The sequence below is a fragment of the Callorhinchus milii genome, unplaced genomic scaffold (assembly GCF_018977255.1).
Source record: "Callorhinchus milii isolate IMCB2004 unplaced genomic scaffold, IMCB_Cmil_1.0 Scaffold1, whole genome shotgun sequence".
Lineage (NCBI taxonomy): Eukaryota > Metazoa > Chordata > Chondrichthyes > Chimaeriformes > Callorhinchidae > Callorhinchus > Callorhinchus milii.
In genome coordinates this window covers 136,293,160-136,321,013 of record NW_024704742.1, presented here as the reverse complement: position 1 = coordinate 136,321,013, position 27,854 = coordinate 136,293,160, and the positions used below count along the sequence as shown (strand labels likewise).

At 45.0% G+C, this 27,854-nt stretch overlaps 1 protein-coding gene across 1 annotated transcript; it reads left to right on the top strand.

The window, feature by feature from the left end:
• The first annotated feature begins 77 nt into the window (after positions 1-77).
• me2 (malic enzyme 2, NAD(+)-dependent, mitochondrial) lies at positions 78-26,389 on the top strand. The gene is made up of 16 exons (XM_042336003.1): positions 78-242; positions 1,372-1,493; positions 2,072-2,205; positions 2,544-2,693; positions 4,670-4,745; positions 7,897-8,058; positions 9,328-9,431; positions 10,130-10,239; positions 12,210-12,307; positions 16,136-16,249; positions 16,809-16,923; positions 18,059-18,201; positions 19,305-19,407; positions 22,267-22,337; positions 23,199-23,297; positions 24,905-26,389. The coding sequence occupies exons 2-16, from the start codon at positions 1,386-1,388 to the stop codon at positions 25,064-25,066; spliced, it is 1,749 nt and encodes a 582-aa protein (XP_042191937.1). The 5' UTR covers positions 78-242; positions 1,372-1,385; the 3' UTR covers positions 25,067-26,389.
• The last annotated feature ends 1,465 nt before the right edge of the window (positions 26,390-27,854 follow it).

Below are 27,854 nucleotides of genomic sequence, written 5' to 3'. Positions count from 1 at the left end.
TCCGATTGGTCATTCCAGTAGTCAATCATGGCCTGTGCGCCAATAGGGTGGCGCGTAGCGGTCAGGTGGGGGGGCGGGGAGAATGTGACAGTTGGTGGGCGCCGGCACGCGAGGAGTAGTCAGAGCGGCGTCGATCAGGTCCGATGGCGCGAGGAAGTACCTGAGGGCGGCGACGAGAGAGAAGGGGGGGGATTGCTTTCCCTCGGGCAGAGCAAGCGTTCCCTCACAGTCAGTCAGGCCAGGTAACAGCGGCTGGTGTTCGTGTGTGATGTGATACCCGGGAGGATAAAGAAAGTGAAGCCCTTTCCCTCCCTCTCTCCCTCCCTCCCTCTCCCTCTCTAATCCGCCAGAAGCTGCTGTCAGATTTTAATAATAATAATCCTTGCATTTGATATAGCTCCTTGTCAGGTGTTGATGTGTCTCAAAGCGCTTCACAGAGTATACTGTAAAGTGAATTGATTGTATTTTTTTGGGGGGGAAACGCAGCAGCAATTCACACAGCAGTATCTCCAAACAGCCATGGATTGAATGACCACGTTATTATATTTTTTTGAAGGGATTATTACCTCCGGACAGCTTATATTGTATTATATTGTGAATATAATATATAATATTTTTAATAATATTATAAAGTATAATTTTAAAAAGCTTCTTTTATATTATATGTTTCATGCTTCCATAGGACTCCAGCAGAGAGAACTCTTTGGCTTAGGCAATAGCACTTGGACTCTGGGTTATCTGGTCGGATGAGTCAGTAAAAGTCTGCCTGGTCAGGTAGATACCAAAGATCTCATGACACTATTCAAAAAGAGCAGGGGATCTCTGGCAAATAGTACAGTTCATCAGTTTCTAGAACAACACCTAAATGCAATAAAAACACCAGTTACACAATGAGCCACTGTTCATGATGTTAGCTTAACTCAGGAGCTCTACCTTTGTAGGTGTTCGCTTACAAAATATAGAAACACTTCACAGTATATTCTGGGAAGCCAGTGAGTTGTCCTGACGTGAAAGGCGCTATCAAATGTAAGGATTATTATGATAAATATTCCTCAAATGCCTTCAATATTAATAAAAGATGGTTAGTTTGCCTGGCAAACAGCTCTCCAGTCTTTTTCGCCCAATTGTCTGCTGTAGTTGCATATGGATACAATCACTGCATTTGACAGTAATTACCTGTGGAGTACTATTGACGTCTTGATGTGGTGATCATTCTATCTACCTGGAAACTGAAGATCTTTCTTGTAGCAAGTAACTATGGTAAATTGTTAATATTTGTGTTTAATGTGCTTTGACCATTTGTCTGTTAAGACCTGTAGATGTTTGAGCATATCTGAAGATGTTAACTGACATTACATTTTTCATTAACAGATTTAGTCGCAAACATGTTGACGCAACTAAAATTGGCTGTGAAATCATGTGCATCCACGTGCAGATACATCCACCTAAAGGAGATGGGCAAACCATTGATGCTGAGTCCCCGAACAAACAAGGTAACTGAGGAAAAATAAAACCTGCTCAAAGGAAGCTATAATATCTAGCCATGAGGAAAGGGGTAATAGTGTTGAAAGTGTCTGAAACTGGATTTTTTTTTACCTTTCCATTCCAAGGCTTTGTGCGCTGTATATTTTAACTTGTTCGTATCCTGTCCACCGGTCGGGCCTTCAGCCTTCCTCTCTGTCCCCACCCGTTGGAACTTCATCCCTCAGTCCCTTTGCCTCACCTCCTTCCTTGCCCCCTTCAAGGCCCATTTCAAGACCCTCCTCATCGACCTTCCTACCCTACCCTTCCGGCCATCCACCAATCCCGATCCCAACCTTCAGCTTGGGTCCAATCTTTGACTGTCCAGCACCTTGGGATGTCCTCCCGACATGAAAGGCGCTATACGAATGTAATTTGTTGCTGCTGTATTCTTCAAAGAGGAGCCTTTCAATACATTACCCTATTGGCTATTTGCATTACTACAAATCACCGAATTACTGTGAAGTCATATTTTGAAATCTTTTGAAGTTATTGGCACAAAAGGAGCATTTATTTGGACAAAGTGAAATTTACAGTTTGTTGCTTCCAGGGCATGGCATTCACATTGGAAGAACGTCAGATTCTTGGGCTGCATGGACTTCTACCTCCCAAAGTAGAAACTCAGGACATACAAGCATTGCGTTTCAAGAAGAACCTAGGTGATATGGCCAATGATCTAGTAAAGTAAGATCATTTACTTTGGATATCTAAGATCCTGTGCACTGTTTGAAATGAGAATAAACAATAAACTTTCTCCCGGTATTCTCGCTAGAAATCCTCCAGATAAATTGCCCATTCACTTTTTGCTTCTCTATAAATTTTCCACCACTTTTGCCTACAAATAGTCACTACACTGGATGGCAACTATTGTGAAATGTTATGTTCTAGGTGCTGTGTCAGATAAAAGGATTCCAATATATAGCGCAAACTCAAAGCTTGGAGATGTTGGTGTCATCATTGTTTAAAAACTTTGCAACGTGGTTTTGTGTCAATGTGTTGCACATTTTGCTGTTTTGTTACAGGTATATTTATGTGATGGGAATCCAGGAACGAAACGAAAAGCTGTTCTATAGAGTTCTACGTGATGACATTGAAAGGCTGATGCCAATTGTTTACACTCCTACAGTAGGTTTGGCCTGCTCACAGTATGGACAAATATTTAGGAGACCAAAGTAAGCCTTAAACTTTCAGCCATTGTGTTTTATGGACCTCTTAGGTTTTTGACCTATGGAGGGCGGCTCAAAAGGACAAAAAGCAGAAGGACAAAAGACGTTGTGAAGGGCAATTCTTGCTTTCTCTATTCCACCCCCACCCTCCTGTATATTCTGCTGAATTATCTCACAATTTTAAAGTGCTTCATAGGGTACAGTGCCCTGTAATCAATCACTGTTTCTGTTAGCCAGAACTTTGTGTAAATAAACATCTTTAAGCCTCTGTCTTAAATTGCCCTTCACAATGCCAAACGTGACCCCTTTTATCCTTCTGCTATAGTGTATCTTGGGTTTATTTTCTTTATGCATCAGCCATCAGTTTTTCTAAGTATTGTTGTTTCAAAGCCGAACTAGTTTATCCAGTTGTTTCTCATAGCTTATCCATCTGATACTGGTGTTCTTGTTAGGATAAATCAACAACATGTATTGTTTGCTCAGTGACAGTTACTTTATAGACAGGAGCAGAGTAGTTTTAATTAACTTGTCACTCGCCGTGTTAAATTCTGGGCTGCATTGCTAATCACATTTCCATAAGTAGTGCTTTTAAGTTTTCTAGTGCAAATAACATGACTGATTACCATCCAGAGATAGAATTGGCCTATAAAAGCTAGATAACAACAGCAACAGCAAATTACATTTGTATAACACCTTTCATGGTAGCAGGATGTCTCAAGGCACTGGGCGGTCAGGGATGGGATCTGGGGGGGCAGATGGCAGGAAGGATAGAGGTAGGAGGACATCCAAACCATGACCCGCTCTGCCTTCCCTCACCTTCATAACATCACGCGACTCCGCCACTACCTCACCCCTCAGGCCGCTGAAACTCTTGTTCATGCCTTCATCACCTCCAGGCTCGACTATGCAAACGCTCTGCTTATCGGCCTTCCCAACTCCTCCCTCCACAGGCTGCAGATAATCCAGAATTCTGCAACCCGTGTCCTCTCCTGCACCAAACGTGACCCCATTTCCCCCATTCTCGCCCGACTCCATTGGCTCCCTATCCTTCAGAGGATCCAGTTCAAGATCCTGGTCCTCACCTACAAAGCCCTCCATGGCCTCGCCCCACTCTGCGATCTCCTAAACCCTACCAACCCGCCCGCTCCCTTCGCTCAGCCGGCTCCGGCCTGCTCCACATCCCCCCCTCCACCCACCCCACCATTGTCAAGAGAGCCTTCAGCCACTCTGGCCCCAATCTCTGGAATTCCATTCCCAATCACTCCACCTCGCCCCCTCCTTAGCCTCCTTCAAGTTCCGCTTCAAAACCCTCATCTTCGACCATGCCATCGGTCAACCCCTTTCCCCTCCCTTCCCTTCGCAACCCTGACCCCAGCTCGGGTCCAAAATGTTGTACAATATCCAGCGCCTTGGGACGTTCTCCCGACGTGAAAGGCGCTATATAAATGTAATCTTCTTGTTGTTGGAGGGTGACCGAAGAGGAGGGTCTTGAGTCATGCCTTGAAGGAGGTAAACGAGGGAGCGAAGCTAAGGGACTGTGGGGTCAAGTTCCAATGGGTGGGGCAAAGAGACTGAAGGTCCGACTGCCGATGGTGGGATGGGCTGGGCAGGGGACATGGAGCAGGCCGGAGTCTGCTGAGCGGAGTAACAAGGTACTTAATTAAGCCTCTCAAATGCAATGATTCTGGAGAGGCCACCTTTTAATTGTAGAGGTATGCTGAACAGAATAGAGAAATTTAATTCAGAACAGTACGTTCCAATGGCTCCAGTATACTTGAAGTGTAAAATAAAGAAGCAATGGGACTAAACAATGGCTCTTTCAGATGGCTAGCAAATATATTGTGCTGAATAGTTCATTTTAGTGATATAATATTTGACTTCTCTCCAATAATTAAACTTAATAATTGGTGCCTTATGCACTTTTTCAGTTTTGTCTATTTATCCCTGAGTACGAGATGTTAACTTTTTTTTGTTTGGAACAGAGGTTTGTTTATTTCTATCCTGGACCAAGGTCACGTTAGGTCGATCGTAGAGAACTGGCCAGAACCAGATGTGCAGGTAAAAAATAAATGTGTGATTAAACACCCTTGTTGGCAACCCTCCAGTGTGCATAATGTTAACTGTACATGTAGTTACATATAATCTGAAGAGTAAGGAACAAGCACTGGCAAGTGACCCAGTTCAAGAATTAGATGTTTGCCCAAAACTTGTGCAGGTGTCTGTGGCTTGAATCCAGGGATTTTCCACCTTTTTATCTCTTTTCAATCTGTGCACACGTATGCAAAACCGCCTCAGGATTTTGGCTGAAAGGACTATTTGGCAAGTGAGTTGCCATAACTTGTGTAACTGGGTGACATGATGTATATTGCCTCCGCCAAATTCTCGCTTCTACTCCACGGTTATCTTGGAGGCAAAGGACAACCCCCGGCTTCTATTTTCCACCACAAACCGTCTCCTCTGTCCACCTTCCCATACCTCGCCCATCCTCTCCTCAAACGCCAACTGTGAGGAGATGCTGGATTTCCTGGAATCTAAAATCGAGGGGATACATTCAGCTACCTCAACCCCGTCCACAGCCACCCCCACATCACCTCTCCCTCATGAACCACTCCCCCACCCACCCCACCCCATACTCCTTCGACCCTATCTCTCCCTCCTCCCTCGTCACGACTGTCCACAAACTCAAACCCACTGCTCCCTCAATCCCATCCCCACCTCTCTCCTCATCTCCCAGCTCCACCTTCTGGCCCCTCTCCTGTCCGATGCCCTGTCCACCGGTTCATTTCCCACTCCCCTAAAAACAGCCTTGATCAACCCCATCCTGAAAAAACCTTCCCTGGATCCATCCCTTCTCTCCAGCTACCGCCCTATCTCTAACCTCCCATTCCTCTCCAAAGTCCTGGAACGAGTCGTTGCATCCCAACTCCGCTCCTTTCTCTCTCGCCATTCCCTCTTTGAACCCCTCCAATCCAGCTTCCGCGCTGCCCATAGCACGGAAACAGCTCTGGTCAAAGTCACTAATGATATTCTGAACATCCATGATCAGGGCATCCTCTGCCTCCTTGTCCTCCTTGACCTCTCTGCCGACTTCGACACTCTCGATCACTCCATCCTCAAACATCGCCACTCCGCTTCACTCAATCTACATGGATCTGCCCTTGCCTGGTTCGGTTCCTATCTCTCTCACCGTCTCCACTTCGTTGCCTTTAATGCTTTCTCCTCCAGGCCCCGCACTGTCACGTCTCGCGTCCCCCAGGGCTCTGTCCTTGGCCCTCTCCTGTTTAATACCTACATGCTCCCTCCTTGGTGACATCATCCGCAGACATGGGGTCAACTTCCACCCAACTCTTATCTTTCTGTCTCTACCCTGAACTCCAGGATCACTGCTGTCCTGACAGACTGTCTGTCGAACATCAAGTCCTGGATGAGGGCAGATTTCCTACAGTTGAATGTGAACAAGACTGAGGACCTCCTGATTGGCTCGTGCCAGCGCCTCTGCAGCTCAGGCTCTGGCAGTATCAACCTTTGTCTTTTCTCCCCCACATCCAAGCCATGACCCACTCTGCCTTCCCTCACCTCCGTAACATCGCCCGACTCTGCCACTACCTCACCCCTCAGGCCACTGAAACTTTTGTTCATGCCTTCATCACCTCCAGGCTCGACTATGCAAACGCCCTGCGTGTCGGCCTTCCCAACCCCTCCCTCCACAGGCTGTAGATAATCCACAACTCTGCAGCCCTCTCCCGCACCAAACTCCGTGACCCCATCTCCCCCACTCGCCCGACTCCACTGGCTCCCTATCCTTCAGAGGATCCAGTTCAAGATCATGGTCCTCACATTCAAAGCCCTCCATGGTCTCGCCCCACCCTACCTCTGTGACCTCTAACCCCCTATCAACCCGCCCGTTCCCTCCGCTCAGCCGGCTCTGGCCTGCTCCACGTCCCCCAACCCACCATTGGCGGGAGAGCCTTCAGCCGCTCTGCTTTCAATCTCTGGAATTCCATCCCCCAGTTACTCCGCCTCGCCCCCTCCTTAGCCTCCTTCAAGTTCCGCCTCAAGACACTCCTCTTTGACTATGCCATCGGGCACTCCCTTCCTCTCCCCTCCCTTCCCTTACCCCCCCAACCCCAGCTCGGGTCTGAAATGCTCCAATCTGTCCAGTGCCTTAGGACGTCCTCCCGATGTGAAAGGCACTATACAAATGTAATTTTGTTGTTGTTGTATTGGCGTCTATAAACTTATATAATGTTGGAAAGAGAACTGAGTGAGTGATTTGCTGTTGATCTCTTGTGGTACTGTGAATGTCTGAGGTGAGAAGGTGCTGATGGGAACCAAGCAGTAGAGACTTTGTCTTGTCGACATTCAGCTGAAGGAAGTTGGAGCTTATCCAGGACTTGATGTCTGACAGGCAATTAATTGGCCAGAGCAGCATTAGTCCTGAAATCCATAGGACTAGCACAATGGGCAATTAGATAACTTTTCTCTCATACCTGTTCTAGATATATAAAATGTGGCTGTCAACTAATATACTATTTTATGCAATGTATAGAATTCTATATTAAATAAAATTGTATTTCTGTATCTCCTTTTTGATATTATTAGATTGTGTGCAAGGCACTGCTTTTTGCCGCCTGCTCACACGTTTGTTTCAAAGGAATGTGGAGTTTTTCTCTTGTTATCTTGGCTCATATTCCTTACTCATCCAGATTTACTGCCAGATTGAAATTGGCTGCTCATTTCGTTCTTTACGGCACAGATTGCCTGCAATCTTATTTTCTCAAGTGTTTTGAAACATTGTACATGAAAGGTGTAGGTTCAATGTAATTGGGCACTTGTGCTGTAATTTTCTTTCAAAGTGCTTATTACATGATTGGAAAATATAGATCTGTTGCTTGTTAGATTATAGATAGTGAATTCAGAACCAATCTGCACAAATTTTACTTCAGTGAGCCAGTAGTAAATGTGTGGAGCTGGCTCCCTAGGGAGTTGGTGAAAGCAGGAAGTGCTGATTCATTGAACAAATTAGATTTCTGTTAGGGAATAATATCTTGGGATATAATCTATAGTTTGGGACACGACATGTCATGCGACTGCCAGATTGCTATTAGGCGAACAGGATGAACCTTGGTCTTCTTTCGCCCAGCAAATTCTTATGTTGTGTTCCTCTGTAGAGTGTAGTGGTATTAATGTCTGCAATTTGTTGTCCCAGGCTGTGGTGGTAACTGATGGAGAACGCATATTGGGCCTTGGAGATTTGGGGGTTTATGGAATGGGAATACCAGTTGGAAAGTTGTGCTTGTATACAGCATGTGCTGGAATCAAACCTCAGATGTGCCTTCCTGTCTGCATCGATGTTGGTACCGACAATAAAGTAAGTCAGTCCATGATACAGAATTGGGTTTTGGTGCTTGTCTAACTTATCTCTGAAAATTGTACTACTGTTTGGATCATACTTAAAATCATGCAATTTTACAGCACAAAAGGAGGCCATTTGGCCCATTGTGTCTGTGCCAGCTCTTTGAAAGAGCTGTCCAACTAGTCCCACTCCCCTGCTTTTATGCCACTTGATTGATTTTTTTCCCCCCATTTTTCAGAAGGTGAGACTTTTCGTAAAGTGCTCAGTTGTATTTTTTTAATTCTCTGCTTTTTCTGCTGGTCTTCAATCTTAAATGAAGCCTGAAACTTCCCCACTTTAAAACTTCAAATTGCTTCAGTTCAGTCAAAGAATCCGTTTTTTTTCATCAGGATGTGTATGGAGCTGTTCTGAGTTGTTACTATTTTTCTAGCACTTGTGAGTGCCAATTAAAACCATAGTTCAACCAAAAGCCTTCTACCTGCTTCCTTGTTTTTTTCTTCATGGCCTCGTCTTTCATTGCACCTGCCCAGCTGATGAAGGGATTCAGTTAATCCTAACAGCATTTTGTACCCAGGTGTTCAATGTATGAACAAATCAAGTGCTCTGGGACGCTACCCTGCGTGAGGGGCGCTATATAAATGTGTTGATGTTATGAATAGATGTTCCTCATGACATGAAGTCTTTTTGTTTTAAAGTTTATTTTGTCAATTCTGGCAAAATTCTCCTGAATTTTTTTCCTCTCCCTCCCCCACCACACCACCATTATTCTAAGAGGTCTTATTGGAATTTGATCCTTAATTGCTGTTGATGTAGATCACTGTGGAACTATGGGGTAAAATTCAACTGGCTACGCTCTTCTTTGTATAATGAATTCTAAACAGATTGCCATTTTTGACTTGATAAGTCTTCACTTTCCTTTCCCCCCACTCATTTAGTAGTTGGATGACAAAGAGCTATGACGGGGTACAAAGGATAAATTGCAGACAGAAATATAAAAAGAAACTTGCCTAATATTTGGGTCTGAAGCGAGGAATCTCATTCATGTAGGCTGCTCTATTGCTTCTTTTAATCACAGTTTATCCAAAGATGAGGAGTTTATTCTTCATCGGCCAACAGATGCTGGAGTATTCCAGCCTGAAATTGTCATTTATAACACTTTCTACATAATTTATTTTGTATGATTTATAGGACAGATGAAGCACGATGAAGATCTTGCTTTAATATGCTTAATGTATCTTTTGAATTGATTTAACATCCTTTTTAAATTTTGCTTTTCTCTTGCAGGATCTACTGAAAGATCCCTTCTACCTGGGTCTTTATCAGAAGAGAGACCGTTCACAACGCTATTACGATCTCATTGACGAGTTTATGGAAGCGATTACAGATAAGTAAGTAGAAGAAGAACTATATCTTTGAAGCGTCTTTTATATCACAGAATCTCAAGGTTCCTTCTAGTATTTGAAGTGGCTGTTTCATTGAAACTTGGCAGCCAGTTAGGTCTTACTATGTGGTCTTAGCCATGAGATGAATTGCTTACTTGGAGCACCTGGGCCAGATAATAATAATCATCAATCTGATATAGAGCTTATCGCGTCATTGAGACTTCTCAAAGCGCTTCACAGAGTATACTGTAAAGTGAATTGACTATATATGTGTGGGCTAAATGCTGCAGTGATTGTGCACAGCAGTGTCCCATAAACAGTCATGGATTGAGTGACCAATTGTTTTTATTATCATTTTTATTTTTTTTAAGGGATTATTATACGCAATATTAAAAGCAATCCTCAAATCGACTAACAGCTGGGTTCCTAAGTGCTGATAGGTAAACAGAGACATTTGAATAAGCAAACCTTGCCAAAGGTTTCGCCCTGTCTGGAAATCAAACCTGGGTCCTCTCGCTTGTGAGGAGACACTACAGGAATCAGGACTCAAATGACCTGAGCTGTAAATATTTGATTCTCTATTTAGTTGAACTAGAAAATACTATGAGCCGCTTTATGAATTAAATTTGTGTAATGACTTTATTGTTTATGGAACTGCAGTAGAATTTGCTTTTTAATTATGCTCCAACAATATTTTTGTACAGGTACGGTCAAGGCACACTCATTCAGTTTGAAGATTTCGGAAACCACAATGCCTTCACATTTCTAAAGAAATATAGAGAGAAGTATTGTACATTTAATGATGATATTCAAGGTATGTTTTTACAGATTAACTATCAACAGCCAGCACTTCTGGGTTTGTGGTATCACACAGAATACATATCACCTGCTCGAGGGATGTATTGTTTAAGGGGGGAGAAGAGTGGGGAGAGTCAAGCGTAAACGTCTGGCCCATGAATGCCTTATTATAAGCGAAGCAGTGTTGTAAAAAAACACTGCATGAAGGCTGCTATATAAATCCAAATTTTTGTTAGTAATGAAGGACATTTACATAGGATTACATAGAATATACAGCACAGAAACAGGTCATTTGGCCCAACTGGTCTATGCCAGGGTTTATTCTCAACGTGAGACTCCTCTTGCCCTTCCTCAACTAAAAACCTATCAGCATAACCTTCTATTCCTTTCTCCCTCATGTACTTACCTAGGTTCCCCTTAAATGCATCTAAGCTATTCGCCTCAACTACTCCTTGTGATAGGTAGCTAGTTCCACATTCCCCCAGTTATAACTGGGTTTATAACAGTGTATTGAGGAAAGCACTGAATTGTCAGAGGTGCTGTCCTCCAAATGAGAGGTGAACCCAAGATCTCATCTTCCTATTCAAGTGGACTTTAAAGATCCCACAACTAGAGAAGATAGTCGATTTTCCACACTAATTGGCATGGAACCGTAACAGATTCACAAACCCCATGGATAGGTGGACATCATAAGATCCAAACTGACTACACAGCTACCTAAAAAAGAAATTTCATCAGGAACTCTTTTTTTGGGGGGGGCGGGAGTACAGAAACCCATTACTATGCTTTAGAGTATCCAAACCAGACCAAGTTCAATGCATGCCACATACACATGTGAATTCCTGTGTCTGGAATGAAATGCCTACTGTCTCCCTGAAGTTCAACAGATGAAGTTATTGTAATCTGGTCTCTCTGAGGTCATCTTGATTTTGGAATTGAAGAACTCTTGAAATTCATGCTACTTGTCCTCAGCTGTGTTTTATGTCTGAGACACAAAAGACATTTTTGTTACGCTTTCATGACTTGATCATGCCACTAACTCAAAAATGGATTCATTCTCTTGCAAAAAAGTACAACACAAACTTATTCTTCTAATGTAACTGAATTCAATGGCTCCATTTAACCACAGTTGTCCTTTGATTTCATTGATGTATTGTTCAGTACAGACATTTGGCTTTGTTGAGACAATATAGCGAAGCTATTGAAATTCATTCACTTTAAGCTTTAAAGCCACTCGGTTCTTCACTGGGTTGATGCTCTTCTTAAGTAACTTAATCCAACGGAAATGGTGATCTATTTATAACCTTGTAAGGGATTATGTTTCAGGATATTGCCTGAATTTTAACAGCAAGCAATCCTAATCCAAATGTAATCCAAATGTAATTTAGCCTGTCTTCAAGTGGGTAAAAATTAAGGTGGTAAATTTGCATCGTTTCATAACAGTTAAATGATTCATACATCAAATCTGATGAAATATGTGTAAGTGTGGTTCCTAAATTGTAAGTGTATTCCCTAAATTGTACAAGAACACAAGAATATTTTCATAATCCTTGTATCTGATATTATGTCTAATGTCAAAACATCTCAAAGCCTCAGTCTCAAAAGGTATTTCCTGGCAAGTGAATTTGTAGGTGAACGTGGCAAACAGATTTGTGTACAGCAATGTCCGACAAACAGCCAAGGAGTGAGTGACAAATTTATATAATAATACTCCTTGCATTTGCTATAGTACTTTATAACATCATTGAAACATTTCAGACAATTGCATCTAGTGAATTGTTGGTCTAGCCATTCTCTTTTCGAGTAGTTTTGCTGGATTTTTACTGACCACCTGAACAGGCAGGAATCTCATCATGTGGCATCTCTGACAATGCAGTGTCCCCCAGCACTGTAGTTCACAATGTCCTTTCTTAATAAATGCTGTGTATTAATTCAGATTCTTCGATTTGCTTCTGTAGCCTTTGTTTTGTGTTTGTATCTGTACAGGGACTGCAGCAGTGGCGTTGGCGGGGTTGTTGTCAGCACGGAGGGTGATTAACAAACCAATCAGTGAGCACTGTTTTCTGTTTCTTGGGGCTGGAGAGGTGAGTTAATTGAATCTTTATTACCTTAAAGCTGGCGGTTTTAAATGACATTCAGACACCGTTTACGGCAAATATCATTCTGCATACGTAAGACCCTTAACAATATTGATGTCTTAGCAATTACAAACAAGTTGCATAGAGGGCTGGGAGAGACAAATAGCAATGTAATAAGGTGTAATCCAGAAAAAGGATGAATTAGACGGGGGAGAATGCAGAACAGACTAAGTCGGTCTTGGAGTGCATGTGCGTGAATGCACGGCGTGTGACAAATACGATTGGTGAGCTGCAGGCTCAAGTTGCCACATGGGGTTACCTCACTAAGCCAGTCAGGAACTTGGGTGTCTTGTTTGACCCTGAACTGTCCTTTCTTCCCCCACATCCACGCCATGACCGGCACTGCCTAACACCACCTCCGCAACATTGCCAGACTCCACCACTGCCTCACCTTCAGGCTGCCGAAACCCTCACCCACACATTCATCACCTCAAGGCTCGATTATGGAAACTCCCTCCTCATCGGCCTTCCCAACTCTTCCCTTCACAAGCTGTAGATCATCCACTCAAAACTCTGCAGCTCGTGTACTCTCGCGCACCAGGCTCCGCGACCCCATCACTCCCACCCTCGCCCGACTCCACTGGCTCCCCATCCCTCAAGATCGAGTTCAAGATCATCGTCCTCACTTTCAAGGCCATCCATGGCCTTGCCCCCTCCTACCTCTCTGATCTGCTGACTCCCTACCACCCTGCCCTCTCCTTCCATTCAGCGGGCTCCATGTCTCGCGCCTGACCCACCTTACCATCGGTGTCCGGGCTTTCAGCCTCTCTGCCCCCACACTCTGGAACTCCATCCCATGGTCCCTTCGCCTCGCTTCCTCCCTTGCCTCCTTCAAGGCCAGTCTCAAGACCCTCCTCTTCGATTGTAACTTCAGTCACTCTCCCACCTCTCTTGATTTCCCTAATACCTCCCCCACGTTCGGGTCCTGATCCCTGACTGTCCAGCGCCTTGGGACGTCCTCCCGACATGAAAGGCACTCTATAAATGTAATTTTGTTGTTGTGTTGTTATGATGTAGTGGCATTAATGGAGACATGGCTCAAACAAGGGCAGGAATGGGAGCTGAATATTCCTGGCTACAATGTATTCAGGAGGGATAAGGAAGGAAAAAAGGAGGTGGGGGTGGCGATGGCAATATTGATTAAAGACACAGTTATAGCTCTGGAAAGGGATGATAGAAGGTACAAAAACAGAATCTATTTGGTTAGAGTTAAGGAGCATAAAAGGAGCTGTTACTCTGTTAGATGTATACTATAAACCACCAAATAGTGGGAAGGAGATAGACGAGCAAATCTGCAAGCAGATTTCAGAAAGATTCAAAACCAATAGAGTGGTGATAATGCGGGGACTTCAATGATCCTAAAATAGACTGGCAAAATAACAGTATAAAGGGCAAGGAGGGGGAAGGATTCCTGAGATGCATGCAGGAGAACTTTCTGGAGCAGTATATTTCCAGTCGAATGAGGAAGGAAGCAGTGCTGGATCTAGTTCTGGGGAATGAAGTGGGGTAAGTGGAGTAGGTTTCAATAGGAGAGCATCTGGATATCTGGAGACAGTTTGAAGACAGAACAAATACATTCCCACAAAAGGGAAAGGTAGGGCATCCAAACATCCCTGGATGAATAAGGAAATTGGATTTAAAATCAAACAGAAAAGGGAGGCTTATGATAAATGTCAGGTCCAAAATACAGAAGATAATAATCCTTGCATTTTGATATAGGGCTTTTCACGTCTTCTAGACATCTCAAAGCGCTTCACAGAATATACTGTAAAGTGAATTGACTGTATATTTGTGGGTGAAACGCAGCAGCCAATTGGCTGAGCAGTGTCCCACAAACAGTCGTGGATTGAAAATGACCAATTTATTATTGTTTTGTTTCGGAGGGATTATTATCAGGCGTGTAGAGTAAGGAAACTTGCCCAAGGTTTCGCCCTGCCTGGAATTGAACTCAGGTTTCTCGCTAGCTCTAACCACTGAGCTATAGGAAATAGTATATAGAAAGTAGAGGAGAACTGGAAAAGGAAATAAGAGGGGCAAAGAGATTTTATGAGAAAGGATTAGCGGGTAACATAAAAGTGAACCCTAAGGTATTTTATAAGCATATAAAAGGATAGTTAAAGGTAGAGTGGGTCCAACTTGGGACCAAAGAGGAAATCTTCTTGTGGAGGCAGAGGGCATGGCTGACGTACTGAATGAGTACTCTGCATCTGTCTTCACAAAAGGAAGAGGATGCAGACAATGCCACAGTATCACAGAAATTGGATAAGATAAGAATAAACCGAGAGGAGGTACTAAAAAGGTTGTCGGTGCTCAAGGTAGATAACTCACCCAGTCCGGACGGGATGCATCCTAGGTTACTGAGGGAAGTAAGGGTGGAAAGAACGGAGGCTATGGCCACAATCTTTCAATCCTCCTTGTACACCGGGGTGATGCCAGAGGACTAGAGGATTGCAAATGTTACTTCCCTATACAAACAGGGACAGAAGGGATAAACAACAACAACAAAATTACATTTGTATAGCATCTTTCACGTCGGGAAGATGTCCCAAGGCGCTGGACAGACAGAGTTATGGACCCGAGCTGGGGATTGGGGAGGGGGGAGGGTGGGGGAAGCAGGGAGATTGAAAGCACGATCGAAGAGGAGGGTCTTGAGATGGGACTTAAAGGTGGCTGGGAGACAGAAACCAGAGAGTGGTGGTGAATGGTTGTTTTTCTGACTGGAGGGAAGTGTTCAGTGGTGTCCCCCAGGGGGACCATTGCTGTCTTTGATCTATATAAATGACCTGGACCTGGGATAAGGAGTGCAATTTCCAAGTTTGCATATGATACTAAGCTGGGAAAAGTAGTAAACTGTGAGGAGGATAGTAGCAGACTGCAAATGGATATAGACAGACTGGTAAAATGGGCAGACACGTGGCAGATTAAGTTTATGCAAAGTGATGTATTTTGGGAGGAAGAATAAGGAGAAGCAATATAAAAATCCTTACCTCCCCTCTTTGAAGATGGCAGGGCAGGTAATCTCTCATTTGTAATCTCTACAAATTTATGGGGATGGGAGGAAATTTGGTGGAGTCTTGTAGCGAATTGGTTAGAGCATTCGACTCATGAGCAAGAGGACCTGGGTTTGATTTCCGGGTAGGGCAAAACCTTAGGCAAGTTTCTTTATATCACATGTCTCTGTTTACGATTATTTGGCTGGCATATCACTTAAATGGCGTAATAATCCCTTCAAAAAAAGAAATAAAATAATAATATTTACGACTGTTTGTGGGACACTGCTGTGTTCAATTGGCTGCTGCGTTTCGGCCCCAAAATATACAGTCAATTGACTTTACAGTGTGTTCTGTGAAGCGCTTTGGGACGTCCTCCCGATGTGAAAAGCGCTATATCAAATGCAAGGATTATTATTATTATTATTTACAATATATTCTGTGAAGCGCTTTGAGACATCTCAATGACGTGATAAGGCACTGTTACCAAGAAGGCAGTTGTGGCCTGTATGAAGGGTTACTGATTTGGTTTCTAAAGAGATTGCGAAGTAGTCACCTCTGCCAAATAATAATCTTTGCAAATAATTTCTGATACCTAGAGGTGACGTAGGAGGTCAGGATTTTTTTTAAATACAGTATATTACAGGAGTCATGATGATGCAGTTTCTGATCCAGTGCCTATTTTATCAGTAATGGCCTCTGTAATATTACAGTAAGTGATGGACATTGTGTATTGTTAAGCCTGTGAGTTAAGTGCCTGTTTCTCCTTTGTTACTTCACTCAGGCAGCACTGGGCATAGCTAATCTGATTGTAATGGCAATGAAGGAGACTGGAGTGCCTCAGGAGGAAGCACAGCGGAAAATCTGGATGTTTGACAAGGATGGCTTGCTTGTCCTGGTGAGTGAGGAGACTGGATGGATTTATTAAAATATTTTGGTTTAAAGGAGTCTAGATTTTCCTTCAGATTGCATCCAGCCCAATAACGTGACCATGTTTATACTCCACGTTCTCTACCCTCCCTCCTACCCCCTCTCCCCTCTCGTATCTTCTGTTCCCTTGGAGATGAATTGTGGATCCATTGGATATTTTGAGTTCTAGTCAGCACAGGCAAATCCATCTTAGTTTCAAGGTTGATTGTGAATAATGCTCATCAAAGTGAGCATTCGCATCTTCCATAGCCTCTCCTTGTAACTTGCGTACCTGCAAATTCCTGCTTTATTGATTGGTTCCTCCCTCACTCTGTCCTTTAGTCATATAAACATCCTATGTTGGTTCAATGCTTCAATTCTGTATGCTTCATGTACAGAATTGTACATGTATTCAGTGGAGCCAAACCAGTTCTTTGTACAATATGTATTGCTTCCCTTGACATGTGCTCTATCCCTCTAGTTTTATACTGACTGTATGTGAATAACTCTCTTTAAAAGTTCGAAGCATGTTTGTGTCTGTCTATTAGGGGCGTTCAGAGGGGATTCAAAGTGACCAGGAATCCTTTGCCCAACCAAGTCCTAACCGCCAAGCGAAGACGTTTTTAGATGCAGTTAATATAATCCGGCCTACAGCGATTATCGGTAAGTGGTGAGGCTTCAACTTAGCTGCTATGTCTGCATGTCTGCAACCCTGCAACTGGTCTTTTATTGGAATCTTAAAATTCTGATATTTTCTTTAAAAACAAGGTAGTAGGTTCAAAAGGAGCTGAGCGCCGGCTCAATGGCTTTCACAAACTGATTTGGAACATCGCTAGACTACGGCACTACCTCACCCCTCACGCGGCTGAAACTCTGGTCCACGCCTTTATCACCTCAAGGCTGGACTATGGGAACTCTCTCCTCGCCGGCCTTCCCGGCCCTCCCTCCACACTGCAGGTCATTCAGAACTCTGCAGCTCGTGTACTGTCCCGCACCAGGCTTCGCGACCACATCACTCCCACCCTCGCTCGCCTCCACTGGTTCCCCATCCCCCAGAGGATCAAATTCAAGATCCTCATCCTCACCTACAAGGCCATTCACGGCCTCGCTCCCTCCTACCTCTCCGACCTACTATCCCCCTACCTACCTGCCCGTACCCTCCGTTCCTCTGGCTCTGGTCTGCTCCACATCCCCCGCCCCAACCGCCCTACCATCGGTGGCCGGGCCTTCAGCCTCTCAGCCCCGAGGCTCTGGAACTCCATCCCCCAGTGCCTTTGCCGCCTCCTCCCTTTCCTCCTTCAAGGCCGGTCTCAAGACCTTTCTCTTTGACTGTGCCTTCAGCTCCCCTCCTCTACCCCCTCTTCTCCCTTCCCTCCCATCACCCTGACCATTTACCCCCTCCTCGCTCCCTCTCTTCCCTCCCCTCACCCTGACCATTTCCCTCCTGCTCAGCTCCTGACCCAACTGTCCAGCGCCTTAGGACGACCTCCCGACGTGAAAGGCGCTCTATAAATGGAATCTTGTTGTTGTTGTTGATTTGGAGCCAACTGCTTTCTCAAATAATAATGATACCAATCCTTGCATATAGCGCCTTATCACGTCTTTGAGAATGTCTCAAAGCACTCAGAATATACTGTAAAGTGGAGTGACTGTATTTTCTGTATGTTTTGCGAAAGGAAACTTGACTAAGGTTTCGCCCACCTGGGAATCAAACCCGGGTCATTTTGCTTGCAATGTATTTGTTCAACGCCACGTGCCCTGATCGCTTAAGGTTTATTCTGTGTAATCTGTTTTGTAGGAGTGGCAGGTGCTGGCAGACTGTTCACCAGGGAAGTGATTAGTGCCATGGGGACCATCAATGAGCGTCCCATCATTTTTGCACTGAGTAATCCAACTACAAAGGCTGAATGCAGTGCAGAGGACGCATACACGATTACAGAGGTATGGAATGCCAAATGAAGTAGGATGGGGCAAATAATAATCTTTGGTTTGATATAGTGCTTTATCACATCATTGAGACGTCTTAAAGCGCTTTGCAGAATACATTGTGAAGTGGATTGACTGGTTTGTGGGTGAAACTTGGCAGCCAGTTGCGCTAAACAAATGCGATTTTGTTGTTGCGGTTAAAAGAAAGATCTCAAAATGTCTGTCCTCTTGTGACACCGTCTGGTCAGTTATGGAGCTGCAATTAAATAAAAAAGGAATTTTGGTTTGCAACCCAGGAGTTTCAGATCAGTCACTGGGGGCAAGGAATCATCCCACTCAGTTCCTTTTAACCCTGCAAACCAAAGCCATATTGGGTACGATGATCCTAGCTGGACAGGAAAGCTTGACAGACATTGCTCTCAATGGAAAGCTGTGTGATTTTACACACCCTGGAGGTCCCCAAGCCTTGGCTCTTGCTAACCTGTGCCTAACACTTTCCAGAATTAGGTAAGAAGATACTTCCCTCCAGGGAAAGAGAGAGCGCATTCCAGTCCAACAATCTATCTCTGGGATTTCCGTGTATAGGAGGGATGCACGGAATTCTTAGTTTGGATCTCAACAACAATAAGAACAACTTGCGCCCTCCACGCAGGGTAGCGTCTCAGAGTGCTTAACTCTCCCCCCGGAGTCTGACTCTGAGCCGGGGGGAGATGACCATAAGCATGGTCGAACAGGAAAGTGTTCAGGCGGGACTTGAAAGAGGAGAGAGAAGGGGGGGCAAGGCGGAGGGATTGAGAGTGTAAACTCGTAAGCACGGTGATGGGTTTCCACATGACCAAAAAAAATATTGGGGAATGGGAATATTTGAAATTAAAATTGCTTATTTCAGATGCTCAGTGCCTCTTCAGCATTGCTGTGTCAGGCTGACTACAGCAACAGTTTGCAGATTACAGTCATTCACCTCATGGCTGTTTGTGGGTTTTATTGGGTGCAAAATGACTGCTGTGTTTACTGACAAAAACAGTCACAACAGTGATAGTAGTTACTGTAAAGTAGTTTTGAGATGTTTTGATATTCTAGGAGCTGTAAAAATGCAAATTTTACATTTGCGTTCACAGGGGAAGTGCCTTTTTGCTAGCGGCAGCCCATTTGACCCAGTGACCCTGCCAGATGGACGCACATTCAAATCGGGACAAGGAAATAATGCTTACATCTTTCCTGGTTAGTGCTGGGGATGATACTGCAGCTTTTGCATATTTATTTTTCTGCACTGCCCATATGATTGCAGATTTTCATTAATAAAACACAAGCCTAATGGTTACATTCCTGTGATAATGACTGTCCGTCCACATATCCCAATTCTAGATTTAAGTCAAGTTGTTTTCTGGTAAGGTACCTGATTTTTGTTAACTGAAGAGAAATTATTTCAGTATAAAATCCGACCCGACCCTCTACCCATCCTCCATGCTTGTGCAGAGCTAATTTGTTTCATTTAATTTAACTATTATAATTACCTGTTATTTAGGTAATTAATATACTCAATGCTTAAATGAAAAATTGGCTCTGACCTCCTTTCTCCCACTCCACTACCTGTTGCCTTCGCTCAGCTGACTTTGGCCTCCTGCTTGTCCCTCACCATTGGCGAAGGCACTTTCAGTCACTATTCCCCGAAGCTTTGGAACTCCGCTACTCAATCCCTCGGCCTTGCCCCCTCCTTCCCCTCTTTTAGATTACAACTGAAGACTGCTTAAGGTCCCCGTCTCCCTGCCCCCCCCCACCCCCACCCCCACACCCGGCTCAACATCAGGCTCCACCTATTGTGAAGGGCGATATATTGTTATTGAGTCGGAAGGCTCTCATGGCACCATAAAGCTGCTTTAATTTTATAGTTGTGATGGTGCATAAAGGAAACTTAAATGTAAGCACTTGGATACCTATATGCCTTGGATGTCTATTAGAAAAATCAGCTGAGTGTTGCTACGCTTTTAGCTGCATCATTGTTCCTCAGCTCATTCATTCACTCATTCAGCGGTGCTCCTGAGCAACCGGGGTCATTTTTATCTGTCCAGCTCACAACCATACCATTGTGCTCTTTCCTCTCCACCCATGCATTATTCGAACCCTTTCAGTCGGGTTTCCGTGCTGCCCATAGCACAGAAACCGCCCTGGTCAAGGTCACCAATGACATCTTGACCATCTGTGACCAGGGCTCCCTCTGCCTCCTCGTCCTCCTCGACCTATCGGCAGCATTCGATACGGTCGACCATGCTATCCTCCTCCACCGCTTGTCCTCCCACCTCAACCTTCAAGACCCTGTCCTTGAGTGGTTCAGGTCGTACCTCTCCCACTGTCTCCACAAACGGCTTTTCCTCCACCCCCCGCACTGTCTCGTGCGGTGTCCCTCAGGGCTCTGTCCTCGGTTCCCTCCTCTTCACCCTCTATATGCTCCCCCTCGGTGACATCATCTGCAGACTTGGGGTTAACTTCCACATGTATGCGGATGACACCCAACTCTACCTTTCCTCCTCTACCCTCAACTCCACGACCACCGATGTCCTGACAGCTGCCTGTCCGACATCGAGTCCTGGACGAGAGACAACTTTCTTCAGCTCAACGTGCGCAAAACTGAGGCCCTCCTGATTGGCTCACGTCAGCGCCTCCGCTGACAGCATCAGCATCCAAGGCTGCACTCTCTACCTCTCAAAGCCGGTCAGGAACCTCGGTGTTCTGTTCGACCCTGAGCTGTCCTTTCTTCCTCATATCCGCGCCACAATTGGCACCGCCTTCCATCACCTCCGAAACATCCCCAGACTATGGCACTACCTCACCCCTCACTATGGGAACTCTCTCCTCGCCGGCCTTCCAGGCACCTCCCTCCACAAGCTGCAGGTCGTGTACTGTCCCGCACCAGGCTTCGTGACCACATCACTCCCACCCTCGCTCGCCTCCACTGGCTCCCCATCCCCCAGAGGATCGAATTCAAGATCCTCATCCTCACTTACAAGTCCATTCACGGCCTTGCTCCCTCCTACCTCTCTGACCTACTATCCCCCTACTTAGCTGCCCGTACCCTCCGTTCCTCTGGCTCCGGTCTGCTCCACATCCCCTACCCCAACTGCCCTACCATCGGTGGCCGGGCCTTCAGCCTCTCAGCCCCGAGGCTCTGGAACTCCATCCCTAGTGCCTTCGCCGCCTCCTCCCTTTCCTCCTTCAAGGCCGGTCTCAAGACCTTTCTCTTTGACCGTGCCTTCAGCTCCCCTCTCGACTCTCTACCCCCTCCTCACTCCCTCCCTTCCCTCACCCTGACCATTTCCCCCCAATGCTCGGGTCCTGACCCAACTGTACAGCGCCTTGGGACGTCCTCCCGACGTGAAAGGCGCTCTATAAATGGAATCTTGTTGTTGCACTGAGTCAAGAGGTTTTTTTTGAAGAAAAAACCCCTCCCTTGCCTCCTTGAAGACCCATCTCAAGACCCTCCTCTTTGACTGTGCTTTCGATCTCCCTACTTCCCCCACCCCATCCCCCGCCCTCCACCCTCCCTGATCCTGAACCCCAGCTCGGGTCCGAAACTGTCTGTCCAGCACCTTGGGACATCCTCCTGACATGTAAGGTGCTATACAAATTTAATGTTGTTGATGTTTTAGTTTTGCACTGGCCTGAGTTCATATTTACTCCCCTCTACCATTGGCAATTAGGCTTTCAGCCTATCTGTCCCCACTCGATTATCCAGGGCCTTGGGACATCTCCTGACATGAAAGGGCTATGTAAACACAATTTGCTGTATTTATCAACTAAGCCCTTCGGATATATTTATGTTGAAGTAGTTTGATGCCATTGATGGACTCTAGGAATTTTACTCCTGTCTGTAAAGTCAGTGCCTTTGAAGAAACTCAGTTTGTGATTTCCCCGCCCCGAGTGAATAAGCAAAATTATTTAATGTTTAATATCTTGTTTGAAACGTTATTTTTAACTGAACATAATCTGTAAGCAATTCTTTCTCAAATACCCATTCCTTTTATTTTTACATTTATTCAGTGTTGTCATCTTACCATCATTACATGTAGCCGTTTCCCATTGCAGGTGTGGCATTGGGGGTGATCTCAAGTAAGGCCCGTCATATCAGTGATGAGGTCTTCTTGGAAGCGTCTAAGGTTTGTAGTTCAGATTTTCATGAAGTGGCATTTGAATTGAGAGACAAAATAGTCTTCTCACTGACACCCTCTACCCACAAACTCCAGTGTTAGTACAGGGAGCTTTGTAGCTCTAAAGGTTTTTGTTCCAATCTTAGCTGGAGATTCCTTTACTCGGAGGCTAATTAACAGTTGACTGGGTTACAAGGAAGAGTGGTTGAGGTCAGGATGCTGGTCTCATTTGAGAAATGTTTTGAAGCTGTAATAAAGTTTTGCATGAGTATTCTAGGAGGTGGCGATCAAATTGGCTGAAGGGCCTTTTTCATCCCGACAGTCCTCTTCAAATTCCGGTCAGAGTTCAAACATCCTTGTACTCATTGGAGCATTGATTGGGTGAGATGAGAGCTATATTATGAGGTGAGCGCTCTCCTGTAGAGAGCTGTTTATTTTTAAAGTAAAAAGGGCCTGAGGTGTCTGAGTTTGGGTCCTGTTTTATTTTTGAAAAAGGATGGACCGCGCAGTTTTTCTATCTCTTCTATTCCCCCCCCCATTTTTAATTATTACTTGAGGTACAGATCAGCCACGAGCTAATAGAATAGTGGAACAGGCTTGCAGGACAGAATGGCCTACTTCTGTTTCTATAAGTTCCATTTGTCTTTGTTTGTTCACTTTGCCTCCATATCCATATCGTCTACAATCTGCAGTTTTCAAGGAGAATTAACCTTAGAGTTGGCTACTGAAGCTGCAGTCGTTTGATGTGGTGTTGCAGTTTGTGGTTGAAATTGCTTTAAAATATCATTTTAATTCAATGGTGCCATTCTCCTACTGTGCACCAGGAGGCTTTAAAATCAGTCCTGCATAATCTTTCTTAACCACCCACAGACATTAGCTGAGCAGGTGACCGATAAGGAACTGGAGGAAGGTGGACTTTACCCACACATGTCTAATATTCATGAAGTCTCCATCCGCATTGCAGTTAAGGTGAGTGCATTTTTATTTTTAATTGTTTAAGCATAAGATACCAATTGCACTAAGTGACCTGTTGAGGTTTGAAGATAACCACACCTCAATACCTTGTTATCCTGCTCTCCTTCATTCAAAAATCCTGAAGGATGTACTCTGGGACTCATTTCGGTTCTTTATGGGAAATGACCTGATGAAACAACATCAAATTACATTTGTATAGCGCCTTTCACATCAGGAGGACGTCCCAAGGCGTTGAACAGTCAAAGATTGGGACCCGAGCAGGGGTTTGGGATCAGGAGGGGTGGAGGGCAGGGAGGGTCGGAGGGTGACCCTAGGTGCGGTCAAACAAGAAGAACTTGAGACGTGCCTTGAAAGGGGGCAGGGAGGAAACAAGGCGAAGGGACTGTGAGATGGAGTTCCAAAGGGTGGGGGCAGAAAGGCTGAAAGCCCGACTGCCGTTGGTGGGCCGGGCTGAGCACAGGATGTGGAGTGGGCCAGGGCCTGGCGAGCAGAGGGAGCAAACAGGTCAGTAATGCCGATATGTGCTCCATTTTTCGATATACTGTACATTCGTTAAGCCTTTAAAACCTGGGGTTCCGTCTGCCTATTAAGTGTACGTTAAGATTCTTGATACTATTGAGAAAAGAGTTTCTCACAATTGCCCTTAAAATTGGCTGCTGAAGGCTTACAACAACAACAAGATTATATTTGTATAACACCTTACACGTCGGGAGGACATCCCAAGGTGCTGGACAGTGCACAGCATTTCAGACCCGAGCTGGGGTCGGGGGGAGAGGGGAGGGGAAGGGGGGCCGATGGCATGGTCGAAGAGGAGGGTGTTGAGGCGGGACTTGAAGGAGGTTGAGGAGGGGGCGAGGCGGAGTGACTGGGGGATGGAATTCCAGAGGCTGGGGGCAGAGTGGCTGAAGGCTCTCCGGTCAATGGTGGGGCGGATGGGTCAGGGGACGTGGAGCAGGCCAGAGCCGGCTGAGCGGAGGGACGGGTGGGTTGGTAGGGTTTAGGCGATCGCAGAGTGGGGCGAGGCCATGGAGGGCTTTGTAGGTGAGGACCAGGATCTTGAACTGGATCCTCTGAAGGATAGGGAGCCAGAGGAGTGGGGGAGATGGGGTCACGGAGTTTGGTGCGGGAGGACACGGGCTGCAGAGTTCTGGATTATCTGCAGGCAGTGGAGGGAGGAGTTGGGAAGGCCGACAAGCAGAGCATTTGCAGCCTGGAGGTGATGAAGGCATGAACAAGAGTTTCAGCGGCCTGAGGGGAGAGGTAGTGGCGGAGTCGGGCAATGTTATGGAGGTGAGGGAAGGCAGAGCGGGTCATAGTTTGAATGTGGGGAAGAAAAGACAGTTGAGGGTCGAACAAGACACCGAGGTTCCTGACTGGCAGTGAGTTGTACTGTGCAACCATGGAGGTTGATGTTGCCTGAGCCTGAGATGCAGAGGCGCTGGCGCGAGCCAATCAGTGCCTCAGTCTTGAAGCCCATACTTGATAGAAATTCCCTGTGAAGTGCTCCCAAGATATTTTGACATTATAGACTCTATATCAAGTGTAAGGAATGTTACTTATTATTGGATAATTTTTGCGTTCACCGTCTCGCTTTGTTGCAGGTGGCAGAGTTCTTGTATTCGAACAAAATGGCTTTCCAATACCCAGAGCCCAAGAACAAGGAGGAGTACATTCGAAGAAAACTCTGGCGGACAGACTACGAGTCCTTTCTGCCTGATGTTTACGACTGGCCAGAATCTGTAACGAAAATGACAAATAATTAGTAATAGCACTTATCTTGCTGAAGAAGGGACCGTCAGTACAAAAACTACACTGAATATGTTGTCTTTACTGGTATCTAACTGCTCCTAGATCTCACTTGCCAAATTTTATTTTGGGTTAAGTAACATTTAAAATAATTTCACATATGAAAAGCCTTCTTCTTCGAGATTTTTACTAAACTTTGGTCATTTAATATTTTTATTGGAAAGTAACGGTTTCTGTATTTGTTAAACTCACGAGGAGTTCTATCTCTCTCATAACCCACTAAGTTATAGCGCTGAACTAGTTTTCCTCTACCTTCAGTTCAAGATGTGTTGACGTTTCAGTAGAGAATAAAGAGACTGATTTGCACTCGACAAAAACATTTGACCCACCTCTCCCTCTGACAAATCCTATTTGCTCCCTCTTTAACATAAATGCAGCTTCTGTTTTAAGAATACTTAGTATGTCTAAATGTTGAGATGCTTCATTAAGGTGTTCCCATAATGTTTTGCACATTTGGTATTGCTGTGTTCGCATTGCTGGAGTGGAGCAATATCGAAGCCATGTTTACACTGTCAGTGTGAACCATAGTATTTGAGTTGTGACATTATTTCTTTTTCCACCCCTGTCCAAATTGTTGGTAATTTATTGTTAAAAGTCCCTTTATGAGTGGTTTCGGAAATCAGGGGAGAGCGGTGCAGTGCCTTCTTTACCATCTATGTGCAGCGGTGAAAGGAATGAATGAATGATTTTTTTTAATAAGAGAGGTGATGGCAGGACTGACTCTTTCCTAACGTGGTAGGTTTGTGATCATGACTGCTCATGGCACTATTTCAGGAGGTGCTGCACTATTTAAATATAACTGTAATATCGGGTTTGCTGTAAATATTTGAGTAGACTGCCCTGTGTGTTCTAGACTGCCCTTGGAGAGACGAAAGCACTTGAAGTGGCTAACAAAGGGATAGGGCTGCAGTGATTAAGTGTGCTTGTTAGATGTGGGAAAATTGAGAAATCTTTGGTTTTATTTACATATAAATTTAGTTTTTAGTTTTCCACTTCTCCAGTATCTTGTGCAATGAAATTAAGGGAATCAGTTTAGATACTGTGAATTGGTACGTAGACAAATAATGGCAAGTGATGACGTGTTAAAGATCCTAGCCCTCACCTTCAAAGCCCTGCATGGCCTTGCTCCCTACCTCTGTGACCTTCTAACCGCCTACCAACCTGTCCACTCCCTCCGCTCAGCGGGCTCCGACCTGCTTCATGTCCCCCCCCCTGCCGGCCCCACTATTGGCAGGCAGGTCTTCAGCCTTTTGTCCCCCACCCTCTGGAACTCCATCCCACAGTCCCTCCGCCTCGCTCCCTTTTCTTCAAGACCGTGTCTTTGGTCACCTTGCTGCCCCTACCCTCCCCGCCCTCCACCCCTCCTTATCCCAACCACCAGCTCGGGTGTGGACCACTGACTGTCCAGCGCCTTGGGACGTTCTTCTGACATGAAAGGCGCTACATAAGTGTAATTTGTTCTTATTGTACTTCATGCAGAAAAAAACTAGCTGGCTTCAAATTGACAAATATCAGTTTTTCTGTTAAAATCATGAGTGCTCACATGTTGCACATAATAGTTGGCCAAATGCCACCCGTCCCTTCAGTCCACAAGATTTCTGGGCAAATAAGTTCCTGAAGCCAATGTTAAAGGAGTCCATTGAGCCTCTTGATCCATGTCTAAGGCTGTGATACAGTGTAGGGTGGCTTTGATGTGACAGCTTGAGATACCAGCATTATTTGAGAGCCTATAAGCAAATCTGTAAGGCAAAGGTATTTTAAGAAGTAAAAGTGAGTGAAAGATTGTCCCCTCTTCGATCTTTACCACTGGAGTTTGATGCAGTTTCTGTGCAAATGGAGATTGTCTGCAACCCTGAAAATGAACGGCAAGTCTTGTTATTGTAACAATGTGCACTTTGTGGAAAGAGTTCAACTTTTACAGGTTAACTTATGTAATACCGGCTGGCTAGTCCTTAAGTGTTGAGAATAGTATTGAATTATTTTCCATCAGTCGTCCTCTTTCTCACCCTAACCAATTTTTTCCTTATGTTTTGGAGGTTTCATGTGATCGGTTAATGTGACTTATATATTGGACGTAAAGTGTGAAATGAGGTTCATGTGGTGCAATTTTTTAATTGGTATAACGTGTCTTTGCTTATCTTGGAATAAAGTTTATTTTAAAAAGACTGGTGCAACTGTCGGTCCTGTTTGCCAAGCCGAACAAAGCGAGTTATTGCGTGAATGATCTCAAGCGGAAACCCAGAATACAGTATTTCCTTTCTCCAGCAAGGCTGTATCCTAAACATCTCTACATTTTGCTGCAGATGGTTGGCTTTGTCAGCAATCTTTATGTATTCTTGTCACCACTGTCGGATATGCTGTCCAATTCACAACAGCCAGTTTCATCATCGGTCACCCTCCTACCCCTACCCCCTCTGCCCTCCCATACCCTCCTGATCCCAGCCCCCAGCTCGGGTACAAACCCCTAACTGTCCAATGCCTTGGGTCGTCCCCGTGACGTGAAAGACGCTGTACATGTGTAATTTGTTATTGTTTCAGAAAGATAGTGGCGACATGAACAGACCATGAGCAGTGGATAGTAGATTGGTTCATAACCACGGACATTTAGAGACAGCAAAGATTCACTTCAACTTGTGGTAATAATCATTCCTGCTATTAGCACAAAGCCTTGTGTCTCTGTGAGCCTATCACCCCCACGTAGAAGTCCTGTAGCTCAGTGGTTAGAGCACTCGCCTTGCAAGCGAG